This window comes from Podarcis tiliguerta, assembly GCF_965153285.1.
Source record: "Podarcis tiliguerta genome assembly, chromosome: Z".
NCBI classification, from domain to species: domain Eukaryota; kingdom Metazoa; phylum Chordata; class Lepidosauria; order Squamata; family Lacertidae; genus Podarcis; species Podarcis tiliguerta.
Window position 1 is genome coordinate 18,280,025 of NC_139553.1, and position 17,815 is coordinate 18,297,839.

The window sequence follows — 17,815 nt, forward strand, 5'->3', positions numbered from 1 at the left end:
AGATGTATATGTTAGAAGTGGGTGTTAAACATGGATGGAATGTATATTGGAAATTGAATAAAAATTAATTATAAAAAAAATAAAAGCCAGGAGAAAACAAACCAGAAGGAAGAAAATTCGATTAAATGGAAGGATGGGGTTTCTTCAGGGGGCGTCGAAGGCTGTATAAAATGAGACTGGGGGCCACAGGTTGCTCACTTCCAGGTGCTCCGAAGTTTTTGTAGCCAGCGCTAGTCCTGCTCTAGAGTAAACCCACTGAAATGAATGAGCCTGAGTTAGTCATGGTTATTAATTTCAATGGGTCTGAGAAGGACTAGGACCTTCACCCCTAAGATCCCAAGGTGGATTTAAAATACAAAATTAAAAGCAGTTTAAACAAATTGCCTTAAATGGCTCGGCGCCGCGATACCTCAAGGACCGCCTTCTCCCCTTACAATCCATCCCAGACTCTGTGTTCATCATCCGAGGCCCGTAGTCGTGTGCTGCCTCCATGTGAGGTCCAGAGGGTGGCAGCACGAGAATGGGCCTTCTCTGTCCCCGTTTGTGGAATCCTCACCCCTGGGAGGTTTTGCTGGCACCATCATCGTATATCTTTAGGTGCCAGGTGAAAATGCCGCTCTTCAACCAGGCTTTTGGCTGATTAATATGCTACAGGCGTTTAAATGTTCCTGTGGGATGGGGGGGGTATTGTTTTGCTCTTTTGTTTTACTTATTTACTTGTTTTTATCCTGCATTTTATTCAGCGAACCACCCTGAGATCTTATGATGAAGGGCAGTATATCAATCAATCAAATAAATGAATTAATAAAATTGCAGGTCAGAAGAATAGGGAGGATCCTAAACATATGCCTCTCAGGTGTGTCAGAGACCAGACTGAGGAAGATACGTCATCAGCATGCCTGCTGAAAACCTTTCTGTTCCTCCAGACCTATGCAGGCAATTAAGAGTACATCCCCACAATGGCCTATGGACGTTTGCTTTAATTTATTTTTATTTTTAACTAGTTTCAAACTTTTAATGATTTTATTATTTGGTTTTATGTTTTTATGCTGTTTAAAACCACTACAGTGGTGCCTCGCAAGACGAAATTAATTCGTTCTGCGAGTTTTTTCGTCTTGCGAAGCACCACTGTGTATTGACGGTTTCCCATAGGAATGCATTGGCGGTTTTTTAAAAAAAGGCGCAAGACGTTTCGTATTGCGAAGCAAGCCCATAGGAAAATCCGTCTTGCGAAGCAACTCAGAAAACGAAAAACTCTTTCGTCTTGCAAGTTTTTCGTCTTCTGAGGCATTCGTCTTGTGAGGTACCACTGTATAATCTATTTTTAGATACAGCGGCATAAAAAAGTATTTTTATAAATAAAAGCTGTACAGTGAAGATACTAGGCACACCTCTGTTGAGGAGAAGTCTCACAGCATAGGGGCTGCCACAGAGAAGGCTCCCTCCCAGACACCTCCCTCATGAACTTATATGGGAGTGGGAACCACCAAGAGGGCCCCCTTTGCCAACCACAACACCCAAGGAGGGTCTGAAGTGAAGGAGGCTGCCGCTCAGGTATTTGAGGCTTAAGTTGTTTAGGGCTTCAAATACTAATGTGAGCACCTTGAATTGGGCCTGGAAATGGACTGGCAACCAGTTAAAGGCTTCAGGGAGGCTGGCTTGGGAAGGATCCCAGCCTAGGAGTCATGGAGAGAGGAGGCAAGCTTTGGCAGGCTGACCGTGCATGTGGGCCTCTCGATCTTCCCAGGTCCCAACTGCCAGACCAACATCAACGAATGTGCCTCCAACCCATGCCTGAACCAAGGGACCTGTATTGATGACGTGGCCCGTTACCAGTGCAACTGTCTTCCACCCTACACCGGTAAGAGACCAAACCCTGGATCAAAAGCCTGTAGCCGTGGCAGTCCTCATGGTTCTGAAGGGCTAGTTTAATGACAAGCATAGAAAGCTTCCCATAGTTTTCTGGGAAGAGGGATTGATTATTAAACCGCTCTGGGAATTGTAGCTCGGGTGTGTGTGTGTGTGTGTGTGTGTGAGTGTGAGCAAATAGAGGTCTCTCAGACCCCTTAGCATGCTGCTGTTTCCAGGATTCTTTGTGGGAAGCCATGACTGTTAAAAGTGGCATGGTACTGCTTTAAATGTATCTTACAGTATGTCTTCCCTCCAAGAACCCTGTAATTACTGCACACAAAGCTACAATTCCCAACACCCTTAACAAGCTACAGTTCCCAGAATCCTTTTGGGGGGGGAGGGTGTCATAACTGTTTAAAGTGGCATGGTGCTGCTTTAAACATGGGGGCAGGTGTGACTTTAGCTTTTGTGCAAATCCAGAACTCAGGCCAGCAGAAGCACTTATGTCAAGGTTGTCTGAAGGGCTGCTTGCTCCTGTTTTCTGCCCTGAAATCAAAACCAGCTGGAAGAGTTTTCTAAACATAGGATGCTTCCTCCCGCTTATCATTTTCACATGCTCCTGAGTGGGGAGGGGGGAGGTCATCTTTTGGTTTGCTGGAACAGGAGGGACTCCTTTCCCACACTCACATTTTTCAGCAACTTGTTCTGTGAGAAAGCCTTATTTATATGAACCAGCTTTTCTTCAATGAGTCCATTTTTCACTTAAAAAAAAAAAAATACTGCAAAAAGACTTTTCGCTCATGCCCCTTCTGGATGCTTTCTTTTGGAATGATGGAGGCCTCTCCCGCATCACCTGCATAGGCAGGTCCATCAGCTTTGTAAGGGCAGGGATTTTCTGCTGAGTTGAGTCGTCCTCTGCCCCGTTTCCTGCTTCACAAAACAGCAGCATCCTGCACACAATTAGAGGAAGCCATGACTCCTTTCCTGCCTTGGCCAGTTGCTGTGGAAACAATCCAGAGAAAAATGGGGGAGTCAGAGGCCCCCTTCTGGAAAACAGCAAAAGGGTCCTTGGATGGTAAGGGCCTGACAAGGGAGATAACGTAAAATGTGGGGAATATTGGCTTCGTAAACAGGAAGACAATGGGACAGAGGTGTGGAGGAGAGAAAATACGAGTTAAGTTGAACTTGCACACCCCACACAAATAGTGTTCCCTTATTGGGGTCGCCCTGACAGCATACAGAAGCATGTGAAATTTGGGAACGTACCTTTCCAAAACACCCCTTCACAAGGGATAAGAAATACAGTGGTACCTCGGGTTAAGAACTTAATTCGTTCAGGAGGTCCATTCTTAACCTGAAACTGTTCTTAACCTGAGGTACCACTTTAGCTAATGGGGTCTCCCGCTGCTGGGCACAATTTCTGTTCTCATCCTGAAGCAAAGTTCTTAACCCAAGGTACTATTTCTGGGTTAGTGGAGTCTGTAACCTGAAGTGTTTGTAACCCGAGGTACCACTGTATGTTTCTTCCCCAAGAAGAGAATCTCTTGGAAAATCTCTCAAGGCTCCCAGCAAGACCCTGAAGACCCACAGGCCAAAGGGCACAGAAAAGTTTCCAGGAATGTGTGTTAATCTGTGTCTCTCTCACACACACGAAAATTTTGCACAGCTTGTTGCTTCCCCATGCACACACAGATCAGCCCAACTCTTATTGGGCAGCATGAGAAAAACATAGCATGTCTGCGAGATTTTCAGGGTGAGTACTGGACCAAGAGAATGTAAGGAGCTTCCTTCTATAGAGCAAAGACAATTGGTCTGTCTAGCTCAGGATTGTCTACACTGGCTGGCAGCAGCAGCCCCAGCACAAGTAGGGACATAGGAAGGTGCCTTATGCTGACTCGTTGGTCTGTCTAGCTCAGGATTGTCTACTTGACTGGCAGCAGTGATACTATAGGGTTTCAGGTGGGGAACATTCCCAGCCTACCTGGTGACGCTGGCAGGAAATGAAACTGGGACCTCCTGCATGCAAAGCCTGTTGAGCTGCTATGGCTGTTCCCCTGACCAAATGTGTGGACTCTCCTTATCTTTGATGTATTTACACTCCAGGGCCGACCTGTCGGGATGTCCTGGCTCCATGTGCAGACGGTCCCTGCAAGAACGGTGGCAAGTGCAGAGAATCTGAAGATTTTGAGAGCTTCTCTTGTGCCTGCCCTCCAGGGTGGCAAGGTGAGGGATTGGTTCCCATTCCATGGTCTCCAGAGGTGCCCGCATGCACGTATGTGGTGGTGATGGTGGTGGTACTGCCTGCTTCATTCACTGCAACAGAATACAGGGATGACCTCCAGTTCGGACAGCTTTAGAAAGGGGTTCGGTGAATTCATGGAGGAGGAGGGGAAGACTGTCTAAGGCTGCTAGCCGCAATGGCTGTGCTCTGCCTCAGTGGTTGGAGGCACCAAAGCTTCTGGACACCAGAAGCTGGAAACCAGAGGTAGTGAGAGTTGCTGTTGTGCTCAAATCCTGCTGGTGGGTTTTTCATGATGGACATCTGGTTGGCCACTGTGAGAACAGGAGGCTGGACTTTGGCAGGATGCAGCAGCCAGAACATTCAGACCTAATAGACTGAGCCTTCTATTTCTTATAAACTATTGGTTGTATCCAAGTAAGTCCTCAGAGTAGACGTGCTGAAATCAGTCGACCTATGTTAGTCATGATCTGGGGCCTGTCACTGCCTTTTAGCCTAGCCTACCTCACAGGGCTGTTCTGAGGATGAAACGGGGTAGGAGGAAAACCATGTACACCACCTTGAGCTCATTGGGAGGAAAAGGTGGGATATATATGTAATAAATAAATAAGATTAAAATAACATCTGTGTTCATTAACTTTAGGGGATGTACTCTTGAGTAAGACTACTGTTAGATGCAACCATATATCGTTGGTTTTGTTGTTTATTTTATTTTTTAAACTTGGACCAATGCAGATTATGTTCTGCTGTGTGCAGGTGGTAAAATAACTTTTTGAGAGTCTCCCAGGTCTCAGATATTTTTAATTTCCCTCTCCTCCCCCACCCAACTCCCTCAACACTGAGACTGAGAAAAAGAGAGTATTGCATCTCTGCTCTTAATAATAAAGATACCCTGAACAGGCCCCAGATAGCCCCCCCCAACCCCCACCTCCCTCCCTCTTTCTCTCTCTCTCTAGTGGCAGGTTACTTGATTTATTGCCTGAAGCGACAACCGCTAAACAGGTCTTGGTTTGCCTAGGATGCACCTGCCTTCCTGCAGCCCCTTGCTCTGTGGTTCGCTGTTAATCGTCTCCCTTTGCTCTCTATCCCTCCTTTCTTGTTGCTGGTGCCTTTCTGGGCTCATTTACAAAGAGCCACTCCTCTCCTCTCCTCTCCTCTCCTCTCCTCTCCTCTCCTCTCCTCTTCTCTTCTCTTCTCTTCTCCAAGGACATCAATGATTGTATTTGGCACTAGTCTCAATTGTTTTGCATGTTGTCAGTGAGCTGATCCCAAAACGACAGGCGTTCATGTGGAATCCCTAGACAGCCCCAGGACAGGCAGGAAACTCAGCCTGAAAGTCTGTCTTAAAAGGGTATACTTCCTCTCTCCCCTTTCCAGCACCTGTTTCTTCTAATGATTTTTTCCAACCGTGGTTTACCATTACACCACAAACCATGGTTAGTACTGGGGAGCCTGTGCTATGTCTGCAGCAGGCAGATATTAAGAACATAAGAAGAGCCTGTTTGGTCAGGCCATTGGCCCAGCTTCCTGTTGCCACAGGGGCCAACCTGGTGGTCCAATGGGAAGCCCACGAGCAGGACATGAGTGCAACAGCAGGAATAATAATAATAATAATAATAATAATAATAATAATAATAATTTATTATTTATACCCCGCCCATCTGGCTAGGTTTGACATCTGGTGGGAGGGCATTCCACAGGGCGGGTGCCACTACCGAGAAGGCCCTCTGCGTGGTTCCCTGTAACTTGGCTTCTCGCAGTGAGGGAACCGCCAGAAGGCCTTCGGCACAGGACCTCAGTGTCCGGGCAGAACGATGGGGGTGGAGACCCTCCTTCAGGTATACTGGACCGAGGCCATTTAGGGCTTTAAAGGTCAGCACCAACACTTTGAATTGTGCTCAGTGGGGGCCAGTGTAGGTCTTTCAAGACCGGCGCTATATGGTCTCGGTGGCCACTCCCAGTCACCAGTCTAGCTGCCGCATTCTGGATTAGTTGTAGTTTCCGGGTCACCTTCAGAGGTTGCCCCACATAGAGCACATTGCAGTAGTCCAAGCGAGAGAGAACTAGAGCATTCACCACTCTGGCGAGACAATCTGCAGGCAGGTAGGGTCTCAGCCTGCGTACCAGATGGAGCTGGTAAACAGCTGCCCTGGACACAGAATTGACCTGCGCCTCCATGGACAACTGTGAGTCCAGAATGACTCCCAGGCTGTGCACCTGGTCCTTCAGGGGCACTGTTACCCCATTCAGGACCAGGGAGTCCTCCACACCCTGGCACTACTCTGAGGACTTACTTGAATACAGCTGGCACTGTTACAGTTGCCACATAATACCCTTTCCAAATTTGTAAGAGCTCCCATCTTTCAGTATGGCGGCACCTACACTTTGGAACTCCTTGCCTATTGATGTCAGGCAGGCACTGTCCTTCCTTTACTACCTGCCAAAACCATTTTGTATAGGCCAGCCTGTCCAGATGTTTAGGAAGTCGGTACAAGTTTTAAGCTGTTTTTAATCTATTGTTGTTTTCAATTTTTGTATGTCTTAAAATATCGCTAATTTTCTTAGTGGCGATTTTATTGTTTAATCTTCATAAGCCTCATTTGAGATATTATTTTTTTTAGCAATCAAACTATAAATTTTATGAAATATGTAAAAAATAAATATCCATTCAAATTGCCTTCTCAGGGCAAACCTGTGAGATCGACATCAACGAGTGCGTGAAGAGCCCTTGTCGGAATGGTGCTGCATGTCAGAATACGAATGGTAGCTACTGGTGTGTCTGCAAACCTGGGTTCACAGGCAACACCTGCGAGACGGACGTTGATGACTGCCAGCCTAGTAAGAGCCTCAAGGAGGCTGGGGAGTGGGTTGCCCTGGGAGACCTGGACCCCATCTGCGCTATATATTGAAAGCACTGCTGCACATCACTTTAAACAGTCAAGATTTCCCCCCAAATAATTCAGGGAGCTGTAGTTTATAAAGGAGTGCTGAGAGTTGTTAAGAGGATTCCTCTATTCCTTCCCGGAGTTACAATTTCCCAGAGCTCCCTGGGAAGAAGGATTGATTGGAACAGAAAAGAACAGGATGCTGGACTTGATGGGCCATTTGGCCTGATCCTGCATGCTCTTCTGGTGTTCTTAACATGAGGTCTTGTGAAAATTCATTGACATATTGGAATTGTTCTCAAATATAAATATTCTGGAAACTCATTGAGGCTAATAAGATCTCTGCTATGTGAGGATATCATATACCCTTCGAACATAAAATATTTCTGCTTGGTTAATGTAAAAGATGTTCTTCTGGAAAATGATCAAGAAATAGTGTTTAACCTTTTAACTTTTGACTAAGATTGTAATAGCTTAAAATTCGGGTTGGGGGTTGGAGAAGCCTATCTCCTGCTATGTCTGAAAGAAATGAGAACATTTGCTCCGCAGTAACTGTGATATGCTAACTTACTACAAAAGGCTACATCTAAGCCAGGAAAACAGGTTTCATGGGAAAATGGGCACTTTCTGTAATGTTTTGGAAGACTGTTCAGTGATAATGTTCAGCTGTGTACAGTTTGCAGCCATCTGCAGCAGTGTTTCTGTAAGCTTTATCTTTGATTTATTTTGTTTATTATTAACTAGATAAACAAATAACAGGGCACTGAATTATCAAAGGCTGGGGCGAATTGTGCATTCAGTTCACACAGAAGGTTTAGGAAAGAATGTGGGAAGTTTTGCAGAGGCCAAGGCAGCCTCAAAAAAATAATTAAAAAAACCATCAGCCCCGTGGAATGAGAGTCCATCGCTGCCCCTTTCCCCACTACCTCTAGATCCTTGCCACAACGGCGGGTCCTGCTCCGATGGCATCAATGCCTTTTTCTGTGACTGCCTCGCTGGCTTCCGGGGCCCCAAGTGTGAGGAGGACATTGACGAGTGTGCCAGCAACCCTTGCAAGAATGGCGCCAACTGCACGGACTGTGTCAACAGCTACACCTGTACTTGCCCTTCTGGCTTTAGCGGGATCCACTGCGAGCATAACACCCCCGACTGCACAGAAAGGTAATTCAGGAGCCAGAAATAACATTGGAACGTCATTTTTTAAAAAAACAATGTGCTTGGCTATAGTCATGCTCCTGTGTGTGAGTGGGGATGATTCATCCCAAAAGAACCAACATTCTGCACACCGCAGTGTTGGTATAAATCACACCCATCACTTGCAAATTTTTATTTTGCATAGTCTACTCTGGTGATGGGCAAGAGGGCTCTGGACCCTAATCAAATGGCCTTAGAATCATAAAGTCGGAAGGGACCCCATGGGTCATCTAGTCCACCCCCCCTGCTTTGCAGGAATCTCAACTAAAGCATCCATGACAGATGGCAATCCACACTCTGCTTAAAAACCTCTAATGAAAGACAGTCCACAACCTCCCAAGGGAGTCCGTTCCAATGTCAAACAGCTCTTACTGTAAGTTCTATCCTTAATCTCCTTTCTTGTAGCTTGAAGCCATTGGTTCGAGTCTTGCCCTCCAGAGCAGGAGAAAACAAGCTTGCTGCATCTTCCATGTGACAGCCATTTATATATTTGAAGATAGCTATCATATCCCCTCTCAGTCTCCTCTTTCCCAGGCTAAACATATCCAGCTACTTCAACTGTTCCTCATAAGGCTTTGATTGCAGAGCCTTTATAATCTTGGTTGCCCTCCTCTGCACATGCTGCAGCCTGTCAACATTCTTCTTAAATTGTGGCACCCAAAACTGGACACAGTATTCCAGATGTAGTCTGATCAAGGCAGTATAAAAAAAGGCAATGTCTTTTTCTGTGACTGCCTGGTTGGCTTCCGGGGCTGTTACTTCCCTTGATCTGGAGACTATACTTCTGTTGATGCAGCCTAGAATAGCATTAGCTTTTTTTGCTGCTGCATCACAGTGTTGACTCAAGTTCAGCTTGTGGTCCACCAAGACCCATTTCACATGTCCTACTAGTAAGCCAGGTGTTCCCTATCTTCTATTTGTGCAGCTAGTTCTTCCTGCCTAAGTGCAGAACCTGCCATTCATCCTGCAACTGTTGGCTACTTGTGTACACTCTTCCTTTGTGATTTCCTCTTTCTTCCATTTCTTATACATGCCCTGCTTAAATCTCAGCTCATCTGTAAGCTCCTTATGCAGCCACACCAGTGTTTCTTTAGATACTTCCAACTTTTCTTTCTTGTTTGAATTTTCTGCATTTGGAGCTTCAATATTTCATTTAATAAACTCCCACCCATCTTGGACTCCCTTCTCTTTGAGTATTTCTGACCATGGGATCTCACCCAGTAGCTCCTTAAGCTTTTTGAAATCAGCCTTCTTAAAGTCCAGAGTGCATGTCTCACCATGCTCACCTTTCCCTTGCCTTTGTGTCATGAAACTTCCTCTCAAGTTTCCAAATGCTTCCAATTCTTTGATCAGTTCCTCCCTGTTGGTGAGGACCAGATCCAAGATAGATGATGCACTTGTTACTTCTGCCACCTTCTTGGAAATGAAATTGTCAGCAATGCAGTGGAGGAATTTGTTGGACCTTACATTCCTGGCATTGTTTGGGTTCCAACAGATATGGGGTACTTGAAGTCTCCCATTACTACTTTATCTCTCCTTTTTGAATGTTTAGAAATCTGCTCTAGGAAAGCACCATCCAAGTCTTCAGTCTGACCTGGTGGTCTATAGAAAGCCCCCATTGTGAGATCAGTATTGTTTCTCTCTCCTACAGTTTTTACCTGTATACTCTCAATATGCTTTCCATGCTGCAGGTCATTGATTTATTCACAAGTTTGGACCTCCTTTACATATAATGCTATTCCTCCTCCCTTCCTGTTTGGTCTATTCCTTTTGAACAGTTTATGCCCCTCAATTCCTGCATTTCAGTCATGAGTCTCATCCCACCAGGTTTCAGTAATGCTTCCCAGGTCATATTTGCCATCCTGCATTCAAAGCTCCAATTCGTCTTGTTGGTTTCTCATGCTCTGCATTTGTGCAGAGACAACTGGAACCATGAATCATTCCCTCCAGTTGCTTCCTTCCTCTAGTACTTTGCCCTTTAGCAGGGCAAGCACCACCTCAATTTCTTGTGCACCAATGAAGCTACTATCCCCAGTACCAGGTGCTCTTCTGCCACCTGTAATGCTGTCTGCCCTCCCGCTCAGAATCTAGTTGAAAGCTCTCCTGATCAGGTATGCTAGACTCTTACCAAACATATTTTTGCCAGCCGCTGTGAGGTACGACCCAGAATTCCTTCCTCAAAGAAGCAGAGATGGTGATCCAAGAAGCCAAACCCTTCCTGATGACACTACCTGTACAGCCAGTGGTTTACTTCCAGTATTTTCCTCTCTTCCTGGGCCATGATCTTCAACAGGAAGAAGTGATGAAAAGACAACCGGTGCCCCAAGGCTCTTCAGCTTCCTGCCCAGTCTCATAGTCCCTTGCTATATGTTGAAGTTGTGGTCAGCGGGCTTTATAAGACTTGGCAAGTTCTCTGTCACATTGCAAATCTTTGCACGTGGAAGACACCTCTTGGGACATCCTGTTTCCTCCGAAAACTATTGCCTCTTGCCACTTACTACCACCAACAGTCTCTTCCTCCTCTGGGGAGTGGCAGGAATCGTTCTGTACACTGTGCTTTCCAAAATCGCCTTGGAGTGTTCTAAGGTCTGCAGCTGCTGTTCTTGAGTCTTCCCCTCTCGTCTCTTCGAGCTGATCTGGATATTACTGGAATAGGTTACAAAGGCAGGAACCTTATGGTTCTAGTACTTCCTCCTCCTCCTCCTCTCAACTTGCCTTCTCCAGACTGCAATTCCTTTTCTCCCGAGATCATTTCCTTGGAAGGTAGCAGGTGGATTATCAGCATACTCATTCGGGATCTGAAAGTGTTAGATCAAGAATGGAAAAAAAACCTCCCAAGTCCATCTCCTCCTGTCTATTCCTCCTATTGGGGGTGACAGGAATCATTATGTGCACCGTACCTTTCACAGCTACCTTAGTGTATTCTAAGTTCCGTAACTGCTGTCCTAACTCTTCTGCCCCAGAATCAGTGTCCTAGGTGAGAGCATGGAACCGATTTCGCAGTTCTAATGACACAGCATGGTTCCTGACAGTCCTACTTGTGTGCGTCACGTTCCTCCAGGGGTTGGTCTCTTGCCATGAGCAATCTTCCTCCTCCCTTGGGGCGCCTGTGTTGCTGTTCTGTCACAGTCCACTCAGCTCTATCGCGAAAGTCTGCATCTTGCCCTATACCTCGAAGTGTTGACCATTTGGACCTCAGGTTGTTGTACCTTCTCTTCCAGCAAGCCAACCAGTTTGCACTTGCTACAAGTGTAGCTTTGCAAGTTCTCCTGCAGGAAGACAAACATGGCACGGGTCTTCCTTAACATTAATTATTTACTTTCATTTATCTTACTGCATTTATATCCCACCTTTCCTCCAAGGAGCTAAAGTTGGGGTACGTGGTAATCCTTCAGCCCATTTTACCTTCCCCAACAACCTTGTGAGATAGGTTAGAGCTGAGAGAAAGATCACCCAGTGAACTTCATGGCCAAGGGGGCAGGCATTTGAACCCTGGTCTCCCAGGTCTGAGTCCAACACTCGATAAGCACTACACCATACTAGATCTTGCTTTGTTGCCCTCTCTGGCTTCTGAGATTTCAGCAGACATTGGCTGTGGACTAACTTTGCAGCTGTAGAATCATAAAACTAGAGTTGAAGGCACCCTGAGGGTCATCTGGTCCAACCCCCTGCAATACAGGAATCTCGACTAAGGGTAGAAGCACCCAAAATGCCATTTTTCACTCCTCCCCTAAAAACTGAATATGTCTGAAACCCTGGACAGCTACTGCTGCTGCCAGTCAGTGTAGGCACTATTGAGCCAAGTGAACCCAATGGTCTGACTAGGTATAAGCAGCTTCCTGTGTAATTCAGCCCTTCATTTAAAATCATGAGATCTAGAATACTATTTTACATTTTGGGGAAAGGCCACAGAAAGCCTCAGTGGTAGAGCACACACTCTGCATGGAAAGAGTCTTGGGTTCAATCCCCAATGGCAACTCTGTGAGGCTGGGTAAACTCCCTGTTTGAAACCCTGGAGAGCCATTGCTAGTGGTGGTCAGTGTACTCTGTACTGCACTAGACGGACCCAGCATTCTGGCATTTGCTATAAGGCAGCTTCCAACGGAGAGCTTTGATGGCACAGCCAGTTTCCTTCTGCCCCTCAGCTCCTGCTTCAATGGGGGCACCTGTGTGGACGGCATCAACACCTTCACCTGTGTCTGTCCACCTGGCTTCACGGGAATCTACTGCGAGCACGACATCAACGAGTGTGACTCCAAACCCTGCCTGAATGGTGGCACCTGCCAGGATAGCTACGGCACCTACAAGTGCACTTGTCCTCAGGGCTACACTGGCCTCAGTTGTCAGGTAAGGGGGCCAAGACCCCACTGGATGCCGAAGCAGTTCTGCCTGCAGAGCCTGACCTTGAGTGGGACTTGCCTTTCCCAGTTCATTTGCTTCTGTTGTTTCACTGGGGGCTTGGAGTGGGTGGGCTCACAGAGTGAGGAGCAAATGGCTGAAGTGTTGAGGTCGGAGCAGAGAGGCAGCAGCCCAGCACAAACTCATGGTTTGTTTAGCTTGCCAATGGTTTGTTTGACTGTCTGAACCCCACCTGGCAAACTTAACAGTGGTCCATTTTACCTGGCAACAAACCATGATGTGAAGCCAAGGTACACTGCTGGCTTAAGGATAGTTCAGCATTCTGTGCATTCCCCATCAGCCTTGATTAACTCTGGTTCTTTGACAACCCCAAAGTCACATTGCAAGAGCAGCTGGGGAAACCAAGCATGGTGAAACAAACTGTGGCCTTGCTTGTCTGTGAGATGATTTGTGGTTTGCTGAGCCAAACCATGGCTAACACAACGAAACATTGCTTAGCCATGGGAAACTGTGTTGCTGCACTACAACTCCTGTCATCAACATCCATGGCTATGCTGGCTGCCAGGAGTTGGAATCACATGGCACTTGGAAGGGCTGTTGACTCCCCTCCACCCTGGCATCTTCAGGGCCGTGTCCTTCAACCAGCTGCGCAGGATTGAACCCACAAAGGCCCTTCTCCGTACCACCCTACCCTGGCCCTGGTGCTGTTGCACCCACAAACCTTCTGATTCTTCACCCCCAGAACCTGGTGCGTTGGTGTGACTCCTCACCCTGCAAGAACGGCGGAAAGTGCTGGCAGACAGACAACCTGTACCGCTGCGAGTGCACCAGTGGCTGGACTGGACTCTACTGCGATGTCCCCAATGTCTCCTGTGAGGTGGCTGCACGGCAGCAAGGTAAGAAGGCCCCATCCTGCTGTTCCCCTTCCTCTGTCTTCCCTCTTTGGTCTGTCCTGGGAGCAGACTCTGGCCAGGGCAGGACCCGGTGAGGGGTGGCTGACCCCAGCCAGATGCATAGATTCGTATTTGGCATTTCGTTTTGAAGTGGTTCAGTATTTGATAGTTGTTGCAGTGAGGTGTTTATTGGTTTATATTTTTTTTTTATATTACAGCTATGTCACACACACACACACACAGACAAAATCCGAGCTGCTGTAGTTGCATACATAAACAGATTTCTTCCGGCTCTTAGGGACCAGCTTACACAAATTTAAACAACACAGATAAAATACAAAAAGCTAAAAACATATTTAAAAAATTGTTTAAAAGCAAACTAAACTCCCAACGGGGGGGAGGGGGGGACCCCCAATAAGAAGCACATGACAGATGATGATGATGATGATGATGATGAACACCATATAGAAACACCCATTCCTTTAAAGAAACAGTTATTTCCTAAAAGCCTCCTGGAATAAAAACCTGTGGAAGTGTGACAAGGAAGGAGCCGGTCTGGCTTCTCTTGGGAGGGTGTTCCATGGTCTGGGAGTAGACATCACTGAGGAGGCGTTCTCCCACACACCCACACCTGTTACTTGTACCTGACCTCCCTCCTATACCTTTGCAGGCGTCGAGGTGGTGCACCTATGCAGGAATTCTGGGCTCTGTGTGGACAGGGGCAACACCCACTCTTGCCAGTGCCAGGCCGGCTACACAGGCAGCTACTGCGAGGAGCAGGTGGATGAGTGCTCCCCCAACCCGTGCCAGAACGGGGCCACCTGCACAGACTACCTAGGGGGCTACTCGTGTGAGGTACGGTTGGTGCTCAGAAGGGAGGTGGCGTGGGGGGGGGGGCAGTGGATACAGGGTGAACCCTCCTTTACCCGGGTTTGTGCATTGCTAGCGGAGCTGGGTACATGTCCTGAGATGTGGTGGAACATCAGAACAAAGTACAGTGGTGCCCCGCAAGACGAATGCCTCGCAAGACGGAAAACCCGCAAGACGAAAGGGTTTTCCATTTGCAGAGACGCTTCGCAGGACGAATTTCCCTATGGGCTTGCTTCGCAAGACGAAAAATGATGATTTTTTTTTTTTTTTTGCTCCAAAACCCCTTATTTTGAATCGCTAAGCTGCTAAAAGCATTTTAGCAGCAAAACCGCTAATCCCCCTTAAAAAGCCGTTTTTAGCCCTTAAATCGCCAATAGCGCTAATAGCGCTACTCCGTCAATGGGCTTGCTTCGCAAGACGAAAAAACCGCAAGACGAAAAGACCCGCGGAACGGATTCTTTTCATCTTGCGAGGCACCACTGTACAGGACATGCCTCCATCATAGATATTTCCAGATTGCTGGGTAGTTTACAGCCACCCTGAAAAAAAGCCACAGTTTCCAGGGAAAGGGGTACATCGTAACTTGGTAGCAGAGCATCTCCTATGCCAACAAAAGATCCCAGGTTCACTCCCTGCCAGCACGTCTGACAAAAGCTAGTTAAAAGATGGAGGGCTGTCCTTCATTGGAGGCTTAGAAGCAGAGGTTGGAGGGCCACCTGTCAGGGATGTTTTAGCTGGGATTCCTGCACTGCATGGGGTTGGACTAGATGATTCTTGGGGTCCCTTCCAACTCTACAGTCCTATGATTCGGCAGTCTGGCTGGGTAGAAGGCAGCACCTTTGCCCCTGCTTGTGCCAGCCTCCATTTCCAAGTGAATGTAATGCATTTCAGCAGACAGAGGCAGCCTCATAAGCTCTTGCATGATAGAACGTTTGGGCGCTTCCCTTGCGGACTTCAAAGCTAGCTGAAATCGTAATGCCACTTCAGAGTGGAGTTTACCTAAACATCTTTTGGCTTTTCATAATGAAAGGCCAAGTAATGCAAGTATTTTTTATTATGTCTAAGCAGCCTTGATAATCGCTTGGCCATGAGCTTCAGAAATATTCCCAACACACCATGCCATTCCCACCCAAAGTCCCCACCCCAGTCTCAGCTCCCAATTTTTTTCTCCACTTCCCGCGGCAAGATTGCACAGTTCAGTCTTGGCCAGTCCTTGCGAACCTGACCCTCCAGTGGCTCTTAGGCTTGCAGCTCCTGTGACATTACAGCAGCTCAGGCACTAGCCATTTTTGGTGGGGTGGGTGATTTGAGGACGGTACAGTTTGTCTATTTTTCATCTGGTTGCATTTTTAAAAATATACTACAAGTTGGTTTTGGCATTTTCCATTGTGGGCTCCCTTTTGAGGGGCTGCCTTCCAAGGTGGGAAGGAGGGAATCCTCCTACCCCTCTAGAACTCATTTCAACTTGGGAATATTGGACTACCTTTCCTTGTAGTGTGTTGCTGGCTACCACGGGATCAACTGCTCAGAGGAGATCAACGAGTGCCTTTCCCACCCCTGCCAGAACGGAGGGACCTGCATTGACCTCATCAACACCTACAAGTGCTCTTGTCCCCGAGGGACTCAAGGTAAATGTGGGTGGAAGCAGGGGCATGGGCAGGTAGGGAAAGACCCAGTCTTTAGGGGTGTCCCACTTGATTAAGGGGGGGGGTGGAGGGCTCCAGTATTTCTATCAGTCTGTTCTGTATTGGCTTAAAAGTCATCAGTTCAGTGGGTGTCTGCTTTTGAATGCAGAAGGTCCCAGGTTCAGTGCTCAGCAGAATCTCCAGGTAGGGCTGGAGAAAGACCTATCTATCCCTGGTAGAAATCCTGGATTGTTACTCCTGATCAGGGTTGACAGTACTGAGCTAGATGGATCCAATGGTCTGATTCAGTACAAGGCAGCTTGCTAATGTTCCTATTTAAACCCCAAATTTTAGTGAAAACCCTGAGGATTGAGATTTAGGTTAAGTGGTAGAGCATGAAGTGCAGGTTGAATGCCGGTTGGGAGACTTTGCATATAGAGCTGACTGAATAGCTTCCCCCTACACACACTTTTGCAGAGGGGTGTTGCATGTGTGTGTGTGTGTGTCCGTCTCAGAAGGCGTGGGAGGGGTATTCAGCAATTTGCCAGGAGAAGGGGCACAGTGTTCTCTCAAGACTTTTTGCAGGGGAAGGGTCTTGCCTTGATTGAAAGTGAAATACATTGCTTCTCCCCACTCGCATTCTCCTTTGCTGTTTTCATGGGACCTTATTTCGAGGAATGCCATTGGGTTGGCAGCTGGTTTGTCTTATTTGTGTATTTATGACTATGTTGAACATTCCACCTTTCCTCCAAGACTCTCAGTGCCACCTTTGTAGCAGTGGCGTAGCATGGGGGGTGCAGGGGGGGCTGGCCGCACCGGGCGCAACATCTGGGGGGGGGGCGCTCGCACTCGCAGCTCTCTGCCCCTACCTGGCTCGCTCACTCTGTCTCACTGCAGTGCTGGCTGTGCGAATCCGATCCGAGCCGCCGGGTCGCCGCCCACTGTGGAGGGGAGGGTGCCAGGCGTGCGGTGCGGTGCAGAGAGAGAGCGAGGGACTATCTGGGGGAGGGACAGTGCAGCGGGGGGGGGGCGCAAATTACTTGCCTTGCCCCGGGTGCTGACAACCCACGCTACGCCACTGCTTTGTAGTTCTCTCCCCTCAGTTCACAAAACAACCCCGTGATGCACATTTGGACAAATACTTCCATGCCTTTGAATCCACCCAAGATGGTGCCCATTGCTATGAATTTGGGAGGGTCTTGAGAGAAAGCAGGAACAAATTGTTTTTATAAAGCTGCTTCACATATGTGCTGCCAAGAGTGTGGAGGCAGGGGTATTGGTTGGCATTTTTGGTGGATGTACCTGGTGGAAATTTTTAGAGAACAAGTGTTTAATTAGAGATAAGTAAAATGACTCATCGGCATGGCACGGCTACATCTGCAGGTGCCGTCAGCGTTACTGAGTATGGGTTTAAGTGGCTATCAGGACTTGATGAATAAACCACTAATTGGATTTCTCTTAGTAGCTGCACACAGGTTATAGCTGCAGTCTGGAAGGACTTAAAATGTGCAAACCTGAAGAGTGTATTGCCCTTAAAGAAAAATTGGTTCACAAATTAAGGCTGGCAAGAGGAACAAAGCATAGATAGGCCTCTGCAGGAGAACGGTGGAGCTTCATTTCATTCACTAATTCCACAGAAAACTAATGATTAGTCCCAAAGAATTAGAATTATAGAAGAGTTAGAAGGGACCCTGAGGGGCATCTAGTCCAACCCCCTGCAATGCAGGAATGGCAACTAAAGCATCCAAATCTACACACTATTTTTTCATTTTTCCAGCTTTTACTTTCTTCCTTTTTTAAAAATAATTTTTCTGAAAGATTCTCTTGGTTTACAAAAGTATGTGCATTGTCTCTTTTTCCAGGTTGTGCTTTCTACTGATCAATCACATTTGTTATGAG

The 17,815-nt window shown here is 47.2% G+C and overlaps 1 protein-coding gene across 2 annotated transcripts in view; it reads left to right on the forward strand.

Moving 5' to 3' along the window:
- NOTCH1 (notch receptor 1) overlaps positions 1-17,815 on the forward strand; it is a 97,170-nt gene that overhangs the window by 59,788 nt on the left and 19,567 nt on the right. For both annotated transcript variants that reach the window (XM_083423265.1, XM_083423266.1), the window contains 8 exons: positions 1,748-1,861; positions 3,955-4,074; positions 6,776-6,928; positions 7,908-8,136; positions 12,315-12,516; positions 13,271-13,424; positions 14,092-14,276; positions 15,787-15,919. In XM_083423265.1, coding sequence (XP_083279391.1) covers positions 1,748-1,861; positions 3,955-4,074; positions 6,776-6,928; positions 7,908-8,136; positions 12,315-12,516; positions 13,271-13,424; positions 14,092-14,276; positions 15,787-15,919 — 1,290 coding nt within the window. The remainder of the gene's footprint in view (positions 1-1,747; positions 1,862-3,954; positions 4,075-6,775; positions 6,929-7,907; positions 8,137-12,314; positions 12,517-13,270; positions 13,425-14,091; positions 14,277-15,786; positions 15,920-17,815) is intronic.